Below are 16,386 nucleotides of genomic sequence, written 5' to 3'. Positions count from 1 at the left end.
ATCCATAACCTCTTACAGCTCCCCATACGCAGGGCAGGAGGAATGAGAAGGCTCAGCCTCAACTTCTTAGCCACTCTCAGACATCTCCTGCTCTTCCTGGGTAGAACCCAGCAGAGCACTAACTTCAGTGTCAGAATGGGTTAATGACAACGCATCTTCCTCCTGAAGTTTACTCGTGTTTGCCGCCAGAGAGTGTGAAAGGAAAAGTCCCTCTCTACTCTCCTCAGCGAGATCCACCTGTGATCCCCACGAGCTCATTCTCCTCCGTGCCTCGGCAACGGCGGGTCCTGAGCCGCAGGATCCAGATGGCTGTCCCTCTTTCCTCTTTCCTCCTTGGCGTTTTTCAAAATATGCTTCAGACACGGGTCGCGACGAGGTGTTCCCCATAGTGTCCCCTCAGAGGACGCAGTTCAAAGTTCCCTTGACAGGGAACGAGTGTGACACCAGAGTGAAGCCAGCTGGTTGGAGGGGAGGGACATTTGAAAGGGGTATTTGAACAAAGTTTTTAGGTTTCAACTAAAAATTACGAAGACAAACATTTCTTTTACTTAGAATATTGTGTACCGATAAATAGTTTGCAATAAGACCAGAATTGTTCATTTAATAAGTAAAACATGTCAATTTTGATTTCATGCTGACAGCATTTTTAATCTGCTGTTATTATTATTATTTTTTAAATGTATTTTATCTTGAAAACAGAAGGCCAAAAGTGCAAAATTCTGTTCAGCCTTATTTATTGCGAGGCTGAAATTATTTTGCATGATTAACGTGTAGTGTGACCTCACCTCAGGCTCAGAAATCCACTACGGTTCACTTGTACTGTAAATTTTTCTCTCGGAAGCTCAGTGCAGCTGATGCGGAGCAATGAGACAGAGTGTTTCTGAAAGATGGCCCAGTTCAAATTGGGACAGAGCACAGGAGCTAATGAGAACTCACACCTGAGCTTCAGAGAGCAGGGTCTCTGTGATTGGTGTTGAACATTTGGAGGATGACCCTCAGACTTTAATAGGTGTGTGGCACTGCCAGTTGGGTGCAGAGAGAAAGAGAGAGAGAGAAGTAGAAGCTCTGAGATTTTGGCATCTGTTGATCCCATCAGCTTGCTCAGAAACGCCTCCAGCATTTTAATGGCCCTTTCAAATGCCAGTCCTGTTTTTATGCCTCTCCAATTCCAGTCTACTAGATGCTGAACACAGGATGTCTCACTTTCAAATGCACACACAACTCTGCAAACTCAACAGATTAGAGCCACTTTGCTGTTTTTTAGCATGCACATGTGTGATTTTTCACAGTGATTATGATTATGATCTTAATGGACTTTAGCTGCTATAGTAATTGAATCTTTTAATCATTGATCTATGAGTTTAAACACATTAAACATGCAACCCAGAAAACATGACCTAATTAAGATATGACCAGATGCTTTGCCCTAATTAACTATGAATTTATTCAGATGCTTAGCTTTGAAAAACACTATGTGACCCTGGACCACAAACCATTCTTAAGTCCCTGGGGTATATTTGTATCAATAGCCAAAAATTGTATGGGGCAAATTAATTGATTTTTCTTTTATGCCAAAAATCATTAGGATATTAAGTAAAGATCATGTTCCATGAAGATATTTTGTAAATTTCCTACTGTAAATATATCAAAACTATATTTTTGATTAGTAATATGCATTGCTAAGAATTCATTTGGACAACTTCAAAGGCGATTTTCTCAGTATTTAGTTTTTTTTGCACCCTCAGATTCCAGATTTTCAAATAGTTGTATCTCGGCCAAATATCGTCCGATCCTAATACACCACCATACATTAATGGAAAGCTTATTTATTCAGTATCAGCTGATGTATAAATCTCAGTTTCGAAAAATTTACACTTAAGACTTTTTGGTTTTGTGGTCCAGGGTCACATATAATAATTTTCAGTATAAAAATAATTTTAACTCAAGGAAAAGGATCTCATGGGCATTTCAATTCTGAAAAAGGAATTTCTTTTCAGGCCTGGATTTTTAAGATTGTATTAATTTCTATAATGTTTTTATAAATTATAAAATCCAAAAACGGTAAACATTCAGAAAAAAATTCACTGAATATTATTTATTTTATATATCATATAAAACAATTATTCTCAGCAGTTATTTCTAGAAATATGAACTTACTGAGTACAATTGATGGAAATTCACTGGTCAAAAGATTTGTTTAATTTTAAATAAAAACACGGCCAGACAATTTTTTTTTTTTTTTTTGCTGAAAGGTTGCTCTTTAATGAATATCAACTTTGTCTCATGTGTTACTCCTTACATTTTTTAAGAGAAATGGGAAATAAAAAAATAAGGGGAAAGAAAATAGAAAATAGAAAGAAAAAAAAGACTACATTTCTGTAAGAGAATAGAGCTATAAAATTAATTTACATAGCACAATACACTTATTTTGCTCTTGGAATAATTTGATGGAAAATCATTTGAGTGCATTTTGAGATGTCTGTGGTATCATAGATCCCAGGTCATAAATCTCAGCACAGTTTTGAGATATTGTTGACATCACTTCTCTGAAGATGTCAGTTCACTTTATCTCAGGAGAGATATCAGAAAATCTCAATTTGGTGTGCATTTGTTCTCCATTTAATCTCATTGATGTCTAGGATGAAAACATTATGTGGTTATATCAGTTCGCTCTCTCTGTTTTGGTAAAGATGTTATACCAGCTGCTTTTTTTTAAGCAGCTCAATCAAAATATGACGCAAATCCTGCATGTGTGATTCTAATGAGTGTAACTGAACAATTAAGCAGCTTCAGAAGAGTTGTGCGGAGACGTGTGTGTGTTTGACTTTCAAACCCGAATGTCCCAACACCACACCAAAATCTGTCTTTGGCCCACAAAAGGCAGGTTTCCTTCCAAGTCTGGCAGGTTTTGGGCAGGTCTTGACATCCCTATAGGCCTTTACACGGCATTATGTATTTGTGTGGGGTCTCAGGTGCTCGCTGTGTGTTTTATCCTCAGGCCAAGCTCGGTGCCATTTTCAATGGCACAGCCAGATGAAAAAAAGGCTGCTGTAGGTGCAAGCAGAATGATTTCCATGCATGTAGAGATCTGCTGCTTTGTTCTATGCGATTCAATTACCTCTACCCTAATTAGGAGCCATAGAGAAGACCCAGACTGTGATGGGACTCCACACTGTGGCTCCTGCTGATAAAGTGTGCTATCACCGTCAGAGGCCCCAGACGAGCCCCGGCCCGCCTCCAAACGTGTGCATGTGGCTACACCGCCAGCCAATCCCCAACACCAGCCCGTTTGTTTTGAAGTTTAGAATTCAATTTCAAAATAATTTCATTTTTCTGCCCTTAGGCCTACTTGTTAAGGCTTTTCAGAGTTAGCCAGGGTTTAGATTTGAAGTGTGGTGACGCATTATGAATGACTTTTTGATTCGCGGATTCCCTTGCACATGTTTCCAAGCACTTGTCTTGTTTAGAGACAGCGAGCAGATGTATCTTTGCATCTCCGGGCTGATCTTTATCTTGCAGGGGCCACTGGGCGAACAGAGGGTTGTGTGAATGCGTGTTACATTAGTATTCACTGCTGCAGCTTAAGTTGTGTTGTTTTATTATGATGTCTTAAAGCAGGGATTCCCAAACTTTTTTTTGTCAGTCGAATGCCTAAGACCTTTAAATTGTCAACATGCTACCCTCTACGCACACCTTAGCAATATAATCGCCATTGGCTAGTAAAGTTTTTATTTTACTCGTCAGACTGATATACTTTTTTACACACACACACACACACACACACACACACACACACACACACACACACACACAGATGATTCCAATCAGCTTATCTTTGTAAAATGTCCCAGCTTCTTAAGTCTTAGCTTTTCAATCAGTCAGTCTAGCATTATATTATGTTATTAAGCACTATTTAATGCAAGTATTTCAAACTTGATAGCCATGTATGAATGCATATTTGTAATTGTAACTGAACTTAAGACTGGTGGTGATGCTTAAGATATTTTTGGGTTTCTGTAAAAAAATAAAATAAATAAGTAATAGATCATATTAATTATTATTAAAAGATAATACTACTACTAATTCAACTACCACAATATACAATGCACTATGGATTGATGAGCTGCTGGGTTCATGAATATTAATAACGTTGTCTGCGTTCGGTCGAACTGATTTGCTGAAATCAAAACAGGGATGGTAACAGATGAGCGCCAGCCAATGAAATTGCCATTTGCACATTAGCCCCGCCCACTACCGGAGAAACCGGCATATCTTCTGCTTGTTCGAAAAAGTTCAATAATTCTAAAATGAACAGGGGAAGACAACAAAGAATATAGTTTACATGTAGCGTGTCGATTCAGCGTGGTAAGACTCTCAGCACTAAACAGCACTATCAGCACAGCGACGGCGAGTCACACAGAGTTTACAGAGCGTCAAATACAGGTGCACTGTGCATCCATTGAGATGAAGTGAAAAGTACAGATCACTTGATGGAGAGAGAACTCTGAAGCGCTCAGTGTTCAGCGAGTGAAAATGTGCTAATCTTATAATAGCCTTGAACACACACACTGGCGAGTAAAATCTAAGAATTTATCAGCCAATGGCTAACAATTGACAATTTAGTCACCCAGAGTAAAATTTTGTCGCATATGCGAGTGATTTACTCGCAATGTAGAGGGTTGACATGATCAAATCTTTGCCGAGAGAAACTCTTGTATAAAATTTGCTACATGCCTTCTGTCAACTGATTGGCCTTTTAGTATAATTATATAATTGTTTTAAGCCAGATTCCATGACGGCACCGACAGGTCAGGCTGTGATCGGGGGAAAATTAGCAGCGCTCGGCAATCTTTATGTGTGAACAACTTAACTATGCATCAAAGAGGCTCGCTGATGCATCACCGATGCCTTGCAGACTCCAAACAAATATCTAGCATGCTAAATATTGGGACCGGTCAGCCGATTCGACATCACGTGGTGTCAGGTGTCGTGACGAGCTACAGCCAATGAGAGGGCAAGGCATGGGTTGAGGTCAGGAAAAAAAGAGCAGATGTTTAGCAGAATGTCCACATAGCTCTTTTTCATACAATGAACAAAATTGACAAAAAGCTTAAAAGAGGACCATAAAAGTAGTCCATAAGACTCATTCAATATATTTGAAGTACCTTGACTTCATACGATGAAATGAGGGTGTATAAATGATGACAGCATTTTCATGTTTTGGTTTGCTATGCTTTTCAAGCTTGCAACATGCTCTGAATATGTTGCTTTTTTTATCAGTAATTTTTCAAATGTTTTGCCTATGCAGTAAATTTAATACACTGTAGTATTTGTGCTTTTATGTATATATTCAACAGTTCTGTCACACAGAGACAAATTTCTGTTATCTTAACAACACAGATCAATTTTCCACTGCTAACTGAAAAGCTGAAGTTCGTCAACAGACCATCAAAAATGCATTTTTGTGTAAAATGGATCGCAAAGCCTGCGGTTTTCACATGACTTTCATTTTCTCAGATTCTTCATCTAACGAGAGTCTCTCTATCTTGTAATATATCTCGTCTCATTGATTTTCTCTCTTGGGTTCAAGTGATTCTCTGATGGTGTCAGTGCGGCGTCCGGTGTGTTTGGCCCCTCCGAGCATCTGCAAACCGCAGCCAGTGTTCAGTCGTCAGGAGATTGATTGTGACAGACTTTTAAACAGTACACAACTAAATATAGCGGGCTATAGCACTATCAGAAAATGAGCTAGGAGTGTGGGTCTCGTCGTTTAGAAAGTCATTATTCTTATCGCTTGCTGTCTCTGAAATTATTTCAGGTCTCTTCATGCAATGAATGCAGTATAATAAGCCAAACATGTGCAAAGGGCTTGAACTTTGGTAATCGAAGCAGTGGAGGGCTGTGAAGAAGCCTTTTAAAACATGACTCTGATGCAAGGACCCACTGGATTGTGAATTTTCATGAATCTGTTAAATGTCTGTCTTGTGTATATGGTAATCATCCAGTATCCTGGTATTATCTTCTAATTTAACTAGAGGAAAATGAGTTTTAATAGCTTTAAGAGCTATTTCTAATAGATCTCACACTTAAACATAACTTAAACTGATGCATCCTTGATCCTTGAAATAATAAATCAAATATTTTTATTAGGGCTGGATGATTAATCGAAAAGTAATCGAAACCGAAATTCAGAACCTCTAACCGACTAACCGACATGTGTAGCCACATGACTCTGCCCCGTCCAGTCAGTGGCATAAAAGCAAAACAAGGACGTGAACGCTGGTTCAACACAGTGATGGTGCGTGAGCGGTGAGCCTTGCGTATTCACTGAACTTTGTCAGTTGTATTTGTTTCATGGTTTAGTCATTTAAGCGATTAGACGGTCGGAAGTGTATTATTAAAGGTGCTCTAAGTGATGCCGGGAGTCGTAACTTGTTGATGTTCAAATTGTTGTCAAACAAAACGGAGGCTAGCTAGACCCTCCCTCCTCCTCATCCGTGCACTAACCCCCCAAACCCCACCCCCCAAATCTTTCTTGTCGGTTATTGGCTGGAACAGTGTTATGTTTTGTGGTGTGGGTGAGCCCAGTTTGTTTTTCTTGTTGTTTGTGGAGTCTGTGGTGTCTAGAGAGACCCCGTTTTTTTACAGTGTGTTCAGGGGACAAGCAGCTAGCGGATAGTGAGGAGATGTTTGCTGGATGTGACAAAAAATGTTTTGGCAATCGGAGAGAGAGTCGCATCTCACAGACGGTAACACTGAACTGAGCTCTCCTTTGCAGAATTGCTAATGCAACCTTTTCACACCACAGACTGAACACAATTAATCATTGCTTGGTTATTTGGCCAACAAAGTATTGACTGTTGTCTGAAGTTTTGTTTGATAGAAAGACAGTTTAACTCTGAGTTCTTGTCATATTTTATTACCATTTTCTAAACTATAGCAAATAAACTGATAATATGAGAAATGTTGAAGGTGTCTGAATAAATTTTAGGTTGACTGTATGTTTAATTTTTACAGTGCTATTTTATATTTAATTATTCGGTTTCTGAGCCTGGACACTTACAAACTTGAAAAAACTCAGACACTGTGTAAATCGCACAAACAAATAAACATAACGAAAATACAACCTGTACCGGGGCCCCGCTAACCCCAGCTATGGCCCTGCTTACAGTACAAACCTTGTCAGTGAACTATGAGGGCAAAAAACAAAACAGAAACAAAATAATCGTTCATTAATCGTAATCGAGGTAAAATGTTCAATTAATCGAGGTTTTGATTTTAGGCCATAATCATCCAGCCCTAATTTTTATATTTGTGATGAAACCAGGACATTCAGATATTACAAGTTTGGATAGATACCAGAATACAATTCTAGTCTGTCATACCATGCAAAAAGTTGTAATTTAATGTCACTTATTATTGATTTTTCTCATTGAGTATTAAAAAATAATTAATCTGTAAGTGTAGGTCTGGTAATTTATTTGAATGACATATGTAGCAAAATATATGTGGAGCTGTGTAAAAAAACAAAAACAAAAAAAAAAACAGATTTGTTGCGACTTAATTGTAATTAAATTGCCTCATAGAAAGAGTGCAAATTAAGAAAATTTTAATTTTTTAGGACTGAACTGAAATAAAGAAATTAATACTTTTATTCAAAACGGATCCATTAAATTTATTAAAAGTGACAGTAAAGACATATAATGCAAATATTTATATTTCAAATAAATTTTGTTCTTTAGAATTTTCTGTTAATCAAAGAAAAAAAAAAGATCAGTTTTAAGGAAAAATAAAAAGGATTGCATCTCTTTTCAGCATCGATAATAATAAGAAATGGTTATTCAGCACCAAATCAGCATTTTGGAATGATTTCTCAAGGGTCATGTGACACTGAAGACTGGAGTAAAGATGCTGAAAATTTAGCTTTGCATCACAGGAATAAATTCCATTTGAAAACATATTCAAATAGAAAAAAGATATTTTAAATTCTAATAATATTTCACAATATTATGGTTTTTACTGTATTTTTGATCAAACTTACTTAAAGTTGAATCAAAAATTAAATGCAGCCTTGGTGAGCTTAAGACACTTTCAAAAACATTAAAAAAATCTTACAGACCTCAAACTTTTGAAGGGTAGTATATAATTTTTACAGTGTGCCATCACCTTGTATTTTTTATTTTATTTTTGAATTTCTAGTCATTTAAAGACATTTAAGGCTGTTGGTGATGGTTTTTCAGGACTCTTCCCCTCAGCTTTTGTTTGAATAGTGTTTTCAGAAACCCATCTCGCAGCCGCTCCTCATCCTCTCAGAGAGAAGTGTCAGGCCTCAGCAGTTCAGAGCGGATGATATCTCTCTGCCCATCTGCTTTTAGCATATTGAGATGTATTGAGAGAACGCAACTGCCGCTTCCCTCCGTAAGCCAGTGAAAGGCCTGAACATGATTAGATCATAAAACTGTAACCTAATTTAAACTCTAGCTCTCCAGCGCTTCACACCGTGTCTATTAGAGATATGTGCGCTAATTCTTTTCATGTAGCATGAGTCCTGCAGATGTAACGCACTATAAAAGAGTCATTTAGCAGTCTTAATGAACAGAGACAGCCTTTTGGGAAGATCAGGTAGTGCTCGACGCTGCTCTGTGGAGGAAGAAAGGGCTCTTCACGGAATTTATTGCTTTATTAAAGTGAGCATCTCGACTGTTACAAACGAACAAAATGACACGTTAAGTGGTGTACTTAGGATGTCAACTTCCCTAACTTGAGAATATATGGAAATTTTGACATGCAAAAGATTAGTTGTGTTTATAATGGTTTGATGTTGAAACTTTTGAAGTTACATTTTTACACTTCATATTTTTGTTGACATTTTGGATTGTTGCAAAGGTGTTCTGAGTGGTTGTTCGCATGTTAGCATATGCAGTTGCTATGCTATTCTGGGTGGTTTCTAGGGCATTGCTAGGTATTATTATAATGTATTTTTGAAAATTTTCAAAGTATGAATGATAATAAAAGTAGTATGTGCTATATAATACTGAGGCATGCATTGCCATTTTTTTTTTTATTTTTGAAAGAAGTCTCTTACCAATGCTGCATTTATTTGATGTAATACACTCACACACACACACACACACACACACACACACACACACACACACACACACACACATATATATATATATATATATAATTATTTTATTTCGATTTAAAATAAATGTTTTTCTATTTTAATATATTTCTCAAAGTTATTTATTTCTCCAAATGCCATTTTTCACAATTTGATTAGTAAGTTAAGAATAAGAAAGCTTTTGTTACTTTATAAATGTATTTACTGTAACATTTTATGCAATTTAATTAGACCTTACTTAAAGTAAAAGTATCTTACTGACACCTAAACTTTTGAAAGGAAGTGTTTGCACACAAATTATTGGTGCTAAATGCATTGAATATTAAATAAATATTTATTTTACATTTTTTAGGGAGAGAAAATCTTTTTCAAATGCGGTGGTCTGACCTTTTTTTTCATACAAATTTAGGTGCAAGCAATTCAACCAATGCCCTTGATTGTGGCAATATGCAAATAACCCCACAAAAAAAAGGTTCAGCTACAGGCTAAAATCAAAAAATCATTTAGATTTAAAGAAATAACATTGCACAGAGCAGAGAAAAAAATTAATCATTTGGAAAAATGTCTCCTTTAAGATTGCAGTGGTGTATTACCTGCAGGCATGAAATGTAAATGGAAAATCAACATTGTATCCTTTGATAAGGTGGACAAATTAATAAAGGCATTTTCTGTCCTCCGCTCCTGCTGATGCAGGTGTTAAAAGTCAGTAGGTCGAGAGAGAAGAACTTTTCTTGCAGATGAAGAGGGTTTCACAGGTTTGACATCGGCTGAGAAGCAGCGGCGCTCCACACGTGCAGCAGCGGTCAGGAGGATACTCAGTCAAGTAGGCTACAGGAAACACTTTCCTGAGGAGAGATTATGTTAGGAATGCTAGTGTACAGCATACTGTGTAGCTGTTTTTCACAAAATTATTATATAAAACAGTATTCCGTATGCAGCAATAAAGCTACATTTTTGCATGTAAAGGAATGTTGGCCAGTTGTCATCTAGGAAATAATAATGATTATTTTGCATTAAAAAAATAAATAAATAAAATCAAATAATGAGTCCAAAAAATATAATATTGCTTTTAGTTTTGGAAATAGTAGTGGGATACAGTATGCAAATATGAAACCGTTTGTGTTTACACAAACTGCTTTCTGGAAAACCAGTTTTTGTGGTAGTATTTTTGAGCATAGGCATTTTGTTTGATATTGCAAAATTAGTGCAAATGCAGTTTTGTATAGCGACATTCAGTGGCTTTGTTTCCAAATCTACAGTAGCAATCCCAACTGAAGAAGAACCTTAAAAGTGACTTGAATTTGAACTATGTCTGAGAAATAGTGCTTCTTGTGGAAAGAGCAGTGACTCACAATTGATTTCAATGGCTTTTTATGTTAGTCTATTGCCAAGTGCAAGTTTTTCACTGCAGTGCATTATGGGATTGCCTTTTCCACAAACGATACATGCTATTCTGTATCAAAATGTGGGCAAAATAAGGTTGACTAAAAATGGATGTACTGTAGAAACAGTTTTTACTCAGAAATCCAGTGTGTCTCAGAAGGTAGCATCATTTTGGAGTGTCTTTCACATGTTCCTGACACATGTGCTGTACACGTGTAAGTGTGTTCCTGCTTGGCAGCGTCTCACTTACGACAAACTACATTATGTATTTGACTGTGCTGTGTTCTGTGTGTAGGTCCACTAGATGGAGGTCTGGAGGAGGAAGAGGAGGAGTGTATATCTGATGCAAATGATTTTACTGCTAAAGAGGAGTTTTCAGTGGAGGAAAACTTTCCTGCTGACTTTGAACCAGACAGCCTCACCTGTGAGGACATGGAGTACTTCTGCAGCAAAGGTCAGATATTCCTGACGCTTCTACGTCCATGTATAGCATGAACTCTCATGTAGAAGATCTACAAACCAAAGAAGTGTTTAGATATTCATTGCAGTGCTTATCCTAGTGAAGCAAATTGTTGCTTTGCATTAGTAGAAATTCAGTTTTGCTAATTGATTCCCAGCTGAAGTCCGACTCTGAGGAGTCTCTGATCACTGGTTTGATGGCATTTTTAAATCAAAGCATGTATACACACTGTTTTGGATGGGCTCGTAGAATTGTGGGAAAAACTCCAGCAACCTCTGCATCCAGGTTTGCATAGGCTCCCTTTGGTATCTGATTCTCACTATGTGCCTGAAAACTGGAGTTTGATGTAGGAAATGGCAACCGGTGCGCTGGCTAACCTTTAGTCATATTCCAGAGAGGATTTACCATGGCCAGTAAAACATACTTGAGCTTTTGTCACTTAAAGGTATAGTTCACCCAAAAATAAACATTCTGTAATTGTTTACTAGGGCTGTCACTTTTGTGAAAAATTCTTTTTTGATTTTTAAGACATAAGTGTTCATTGAATCGATTGTAAAATCGATTTTCCATATCTAAAAAAAAAGACGTTTCCTTTTTCAACGTCAAATAACGGACGAATTAAAGGGAGGGCTAGAAACGCACAAGTCAGCAATATTTCTTATTTATTGGCAAGAAGTTTCGTGCAGAATAACAAACAGCAACAGGAGTGGAACATTCTCGGAAAAAATATATGTGCAGAGGGGACGGCTGCCATAACAAAAACGAAAAACATCAGTGCAGGCTTCAACCCGGCTGCATTTATGATTTAGGCAATTCAAAAATCTCCAAGATTATTTTAAATAATGATTCAATCCATTTCAAACAACTGTTAAAAAAATGAAACTTTAAATGGACTTGAGAACAGGCCATGTGTGTATTTTTATTGAACGTAACCGACACTTAGTCTAGGCGGCACTAGGCAGGCATAATGAAATGCGCAAAAAAACCAGGGCCATTACAAATTAATTGGACAGGAAAACAAGTCGATCAACATTTTCTGGGTTCAGAGCAGAGCGTTTTTTATTCACTATATGTCCAGCTGTTGAGAAGACGCGCTCCGACCGCACTGATGTCCCGGGACACTCAGGTACAGCTGCACAAGGTGGGGGTATTACTGCCAATTTTCCACCACAAAAGCCGGTCGCTGTCAGCTTGCAACAGTCCTTTTCAAAACTCTGAATCTCCTGTAACTAGATGCGTGAATGAGGCGCTTCACATCTACCGCGCCGCGAGACCTCCAGACGCGCATAAACGCGTCTTTACATTGACTTAACATTGAAGTCATTGGTGCCAGACGCTCTATTCACGTTTGGTGTGAACGCAGCATAAGAGCTCGCTTTCGACGTCACTGGGTCTGGTATTTTCTATTTAGCTTTCGCAACGCATACTGCACTTTCGGAATTCTTTAATTTCTTTTCCTGCTTGTTTGTGAGTTTTGTTACATCTATATTTTTTTAATTGTTTAATTCTTTTAAAATTAATAGTAGACATATTTGGTTAAAATCGATTCCCTATTTTCATTTTCGAAACTTTTTTTGGTTGGCACGATCGATTGTGCAATCGATTTTCGAACTAAAAGTGACAGCCCTATTGTTTACTCACCTTTATGTTGTTCCAAGCGTGTATGAATTTATACATACAAATAATGAGATATTTAGCAGAATGTTAATGCACTGGTTAAAGTACAACACATTTAAAATGTGTCGGTTAAGCATTTGCATCTGGTCACACCTGACTAATTTCTATGTTTTAGTTCATAGTTATGAGAATCTCTGGACCCCCAGAACACATGCAATGTCATCCACCCCTGAAGAACCTTCTCAGGATTCCCAGTTCTTCTTTTAATGGTCATTGACAGGAATCTGACTGAGCTTGTGCTTTGAATGTCCCTGTGCCTCAAACAGAAACGTTTTTAAATCATGTTACTTTTAAAACTCACGTTTATACAAGGTTTGTCTTTGAGGAGTAGAATCGTTTTATGTCTTGCACAAAGTGGGCTCCGTTTTAATGATTTTTCTTTTGTTCTACCCGTAAAGGTGTAGCAGGCGTGACATGCCTGAACCTTAGAACTAAAGGCAGTTTGGTAATATTTGGTTTCTGGGTCAAATGAAAATCTTCATACTGTATGTGCTTTTGTTTCCCGCTGCTTGATTGAATGTGCTTAGCGAAGGCCTGCTGATGAATACAGTTTTACTTCGTTTTGTTTGTGGTGCTTTAATTCAGATTCTCAAGGCATAAAACACAGTATTGAGATGCTACATTCAATTACTATTACTAAAAGATCCCAAGGTCGTTTTTCTCTTTAGAAATTAATTAGTAAAAATGCAGACATCATGTAAAGTAGACGAAAAAACTGCTTTGGTGAATATAAAGATTCAATATAAGTATTCAAATAAGCCTTTAAATTACAAAACTTACAAATTACAACTTTTTTACCATTATTTTATTACCATGTAATATTTCTTTTAACAGTTTTGTTTCATTTTATTTATTTATTTACTGTATATTAACTATTATAATCTTTAATAGTTATATTTTTATTTCTGCATATAGTAAATTTTTGTATTTTTAATGTGTATTGGATATGGTATTCTTTTCTTTTGGAAATACCATCAATCCTATGGGAATTATGGAACTACCATAGCAACGACACAACACTATTTTGTAAAGCTTGGATCAAGGCAGTTTTTGAGTACTTGTATGTTGTACTCGATGGCCTCTTTTGTCTCAAGCACCACCAAGTTTTAGCAAATCTCCTCTCTTAAGACTCCTTTGAATTTTTTGATGGCTTTGCTAAAACTAAGACCACCAGTGGACCAAATTTTCAACTCCTTTACTTCCAAAGAGATGCTTTAGTAATTTTTCCGTCGTCATATGCAAGGGGTTTGCATCAGATTTCTCAAGCTCCCTATCGGCCGCAATTCAGCTCTAAGTCTTGCATGTCCTCAAATTCTTCGGACAATTCCCATTTCCTTCCTGTTAATGCACAGTACAAGCTCATCAGGTGTATTCAATACCCCTGATCCTCTGCTCAATTAGATCTCTTTAAAGCGCATTTAGCCCAGCGTCTGAGTGACTTAAATTCACTCCACTTATGCAAAGGTGCTATGAATTGAAGTCAAATGCAATCCTGGTGGCATTAAATGGTTTATGTGTGTTATTCCTCAGCTATAGGATTGCAGAGAGGGTTCTCTTGATTAAGTAAACCCTCTCAAATGAGATGGTGGGCTGTAATTAGCCAGAGCTGAGTCAAACGTCGGAGCTTTAAAAAGCATTCACTCATCCCTGGGCCTTTATCTGTTCTGGAGAATAAGGTCTCTTGTGTGAAGTTCCTCATTGGCAGGCAGTTGCCTCATGGCTGGCTCATAGTTCAGTGGTCGTGTATCTTTGTTGGGATTTGCCGACAGCTAGCTTGTCAAGAGAACCTAAAACCTCCATTAAAAGTTTCATCCTATAATAGGTATTAAAAAAACTGTCGGAACAAAAAGAGGAATCACACGTCTTCATTAACTCACCAAGCCCTTATTAACTTTGATCGGACGACGGTGAAGTTGCAAAGAAGCTTAAATTCACAGAGGTCAGACTGATGGATGCCAGCAAAGTCTCACTCACTTGCTTTAGTCTGAATCTGTTGCACCTTGCAGCTCATGTTTTGAAATGGAATTAACCAAAATCATTGAGAGAAATCAGAATTGGCAAATGCCTTACGATTCCCATACCATGATTATTTTTGAGAAATAAAAAAATAAAATAAAAGCAGAAATTAATTTCTCATTTACTTCCCTCACCAGTCTGTTGCTAGTTTGTGTGATTTGTAAAAAAAAAAATTAAATTTACTGTTTATAAGAACCATTCACTTGGAAGGGTTAGGGTTAACATTGGATAATACTGGTCATGCTATAAGTTTTTTACGACAAGAACGACCATGTAATGAAAATATTTGGATTTTAGTTTTTTTCTTTTAATTGAACCCGATAAGAACTACTTGATTACACAAGTACTTGATTCACTTAAAATAATTGGTTAATGAGAGTAATTTGTTCAGTAATTGGATTACACTTGTTGATCTGTAATGTATGTTTCTACGATTTTCCTTCTGCAAATCTACAAATTTCGAGAACCGTTACATCATGAAACTATGTTAATATCTTTATTTTATTTAATCTAACTGGAAAAGAACTGGTTCTTATTCTTAAATAGACTATTTGATTCTCTATAAGGAAGTGGCTCATAAGAGTCATTTGTTCAGTAATCAGATTACACTGTATGTTTCTACAATGTTTTTTTCTATAATCAAGAACTGTTATTTAATGAAAATAATTTGATTTCTGTATTTTTAATCTTACTGTAATTGAACATATGTACTCACAGTATCTTTGACTGTTCAACACACTATAGCTTGGACGTTCAATGTCCAACACCAATATCTCTACACTGATACGCTCTAATGAAATCATTGTGAAAAACCAAACACAAAAATAACTGTGTGGTTTATAACAGTTAGTGTTCACAAGAACCATCATGCATTATTATCAGTAAATCTTTTTGAAGCATTGACTCTTTGCACATCACTCATTCCAGTTCCCAGCAGCTTCTGTGGAATCAAATACCCTGAAACAGCAGAGGTGTTCCTCTCTGTGGCGACCCTAAACTGTTTAGAGAGGGTCTTGGCTTCAGTGGCATCATTGCACACTCATGTACCATGAAATGATTGAGACGCTTCCGTCAATGGCTTCATATGAAATGGTTTCGAAAAACCATAAAGAGAAAAAAGGCACCCCTGATAGTCCAGAGAGACAACCTTGTTGTCTCCTTGACAATTGAAGCAGCCCCCCTCCAAACAACTTCCTTTTCACGGTCAATTTCACATTTATGGGCGCTGTGCTTGTGAACAAGTTTCAAACTGAAATTTACAAGCCGCTGTCACACTCGCTACTATAATTGTGAGAATGCCGGTGTTACATATATTTTTTTACTTTTACAGAAATGGTTAAATTTGACCTTGTTTCCAAGTTTTTCTGTTCTCGTAAATGTTTCTTTGGGAGTCAGTTGAATTGGAGTCACACAGAGTGGTCTGTTTTTTTGTTGTTGTTGTTTTCTTTTTTTTTTACAGTGTAAATTGAATTGTTGAAGTCTTCAAACCGATTGCGAATGTTGGCCTTTTCTAATGACAATACAGAGCACGATCTCAAGAATGCTGCGGCATAAATATGTTCAATATGAATTAATTGATCTTAATGACAGCATTGAGATTCCATTTTGGTCTGATTGAATCACAGCAGAGAAAGACTTGAATAATTATGAGTCATTTTAGCCTGTAGCAAGGTGCCACTTATGAACAAATCCTTTGAATCCGAGCAGTCTTGTGAGGCGAGCC

At 37.0% G+C, this 16,386-nt stretch overlaps 1 protein-coding gene across 2 annotated transcripts in view; it reads left to right on the top strand.

Annotated features, from left to right (window-relative positions):
• Positions 1-16,386, top strand: part of LOC132103358 (zinc finger protein ZFPM2-like) — a 149,042-nt gene that overhangs the window by 36,053 nt on the left and 96,603 nt on the right. The window contains exon 2 of one of the 2 annotated variants that reach the window (XM_059508403.1): positions 10,806-10,964. The exons of the other annotated variant lie outside the window; for it this stretch is intronic. Coding sequence (XP_059364386.1) covers positions 10,806-10,964 — 159 coding nt within the window. The remainder of the gene's footprint in view (positions 1-10,805; positions 10,965-16,386) is intronic. 2 annotated transcript variants of the gene reach the window in all.

The sequence above is a fragment of the Carassius carassius genome, chromosome 24, assembly GCF_963082965.1.
Source record: "Carassius carassius chromosome 24, fCarCar2.1, whole genome shotgun sequence".
In the NCBI taxonomy this organism is placed as follows: Eukaryota; Metazoa; Chordata; class Actinopteri; order Cypriniformes; family Cyprinidae; genus Carassius; species Carassius carassius.
The sequence above is the reverse complement of the archived record's forward strand: the minus strand, read 5'-3'. Positions and strand labels throughout refer to the sequence as shown.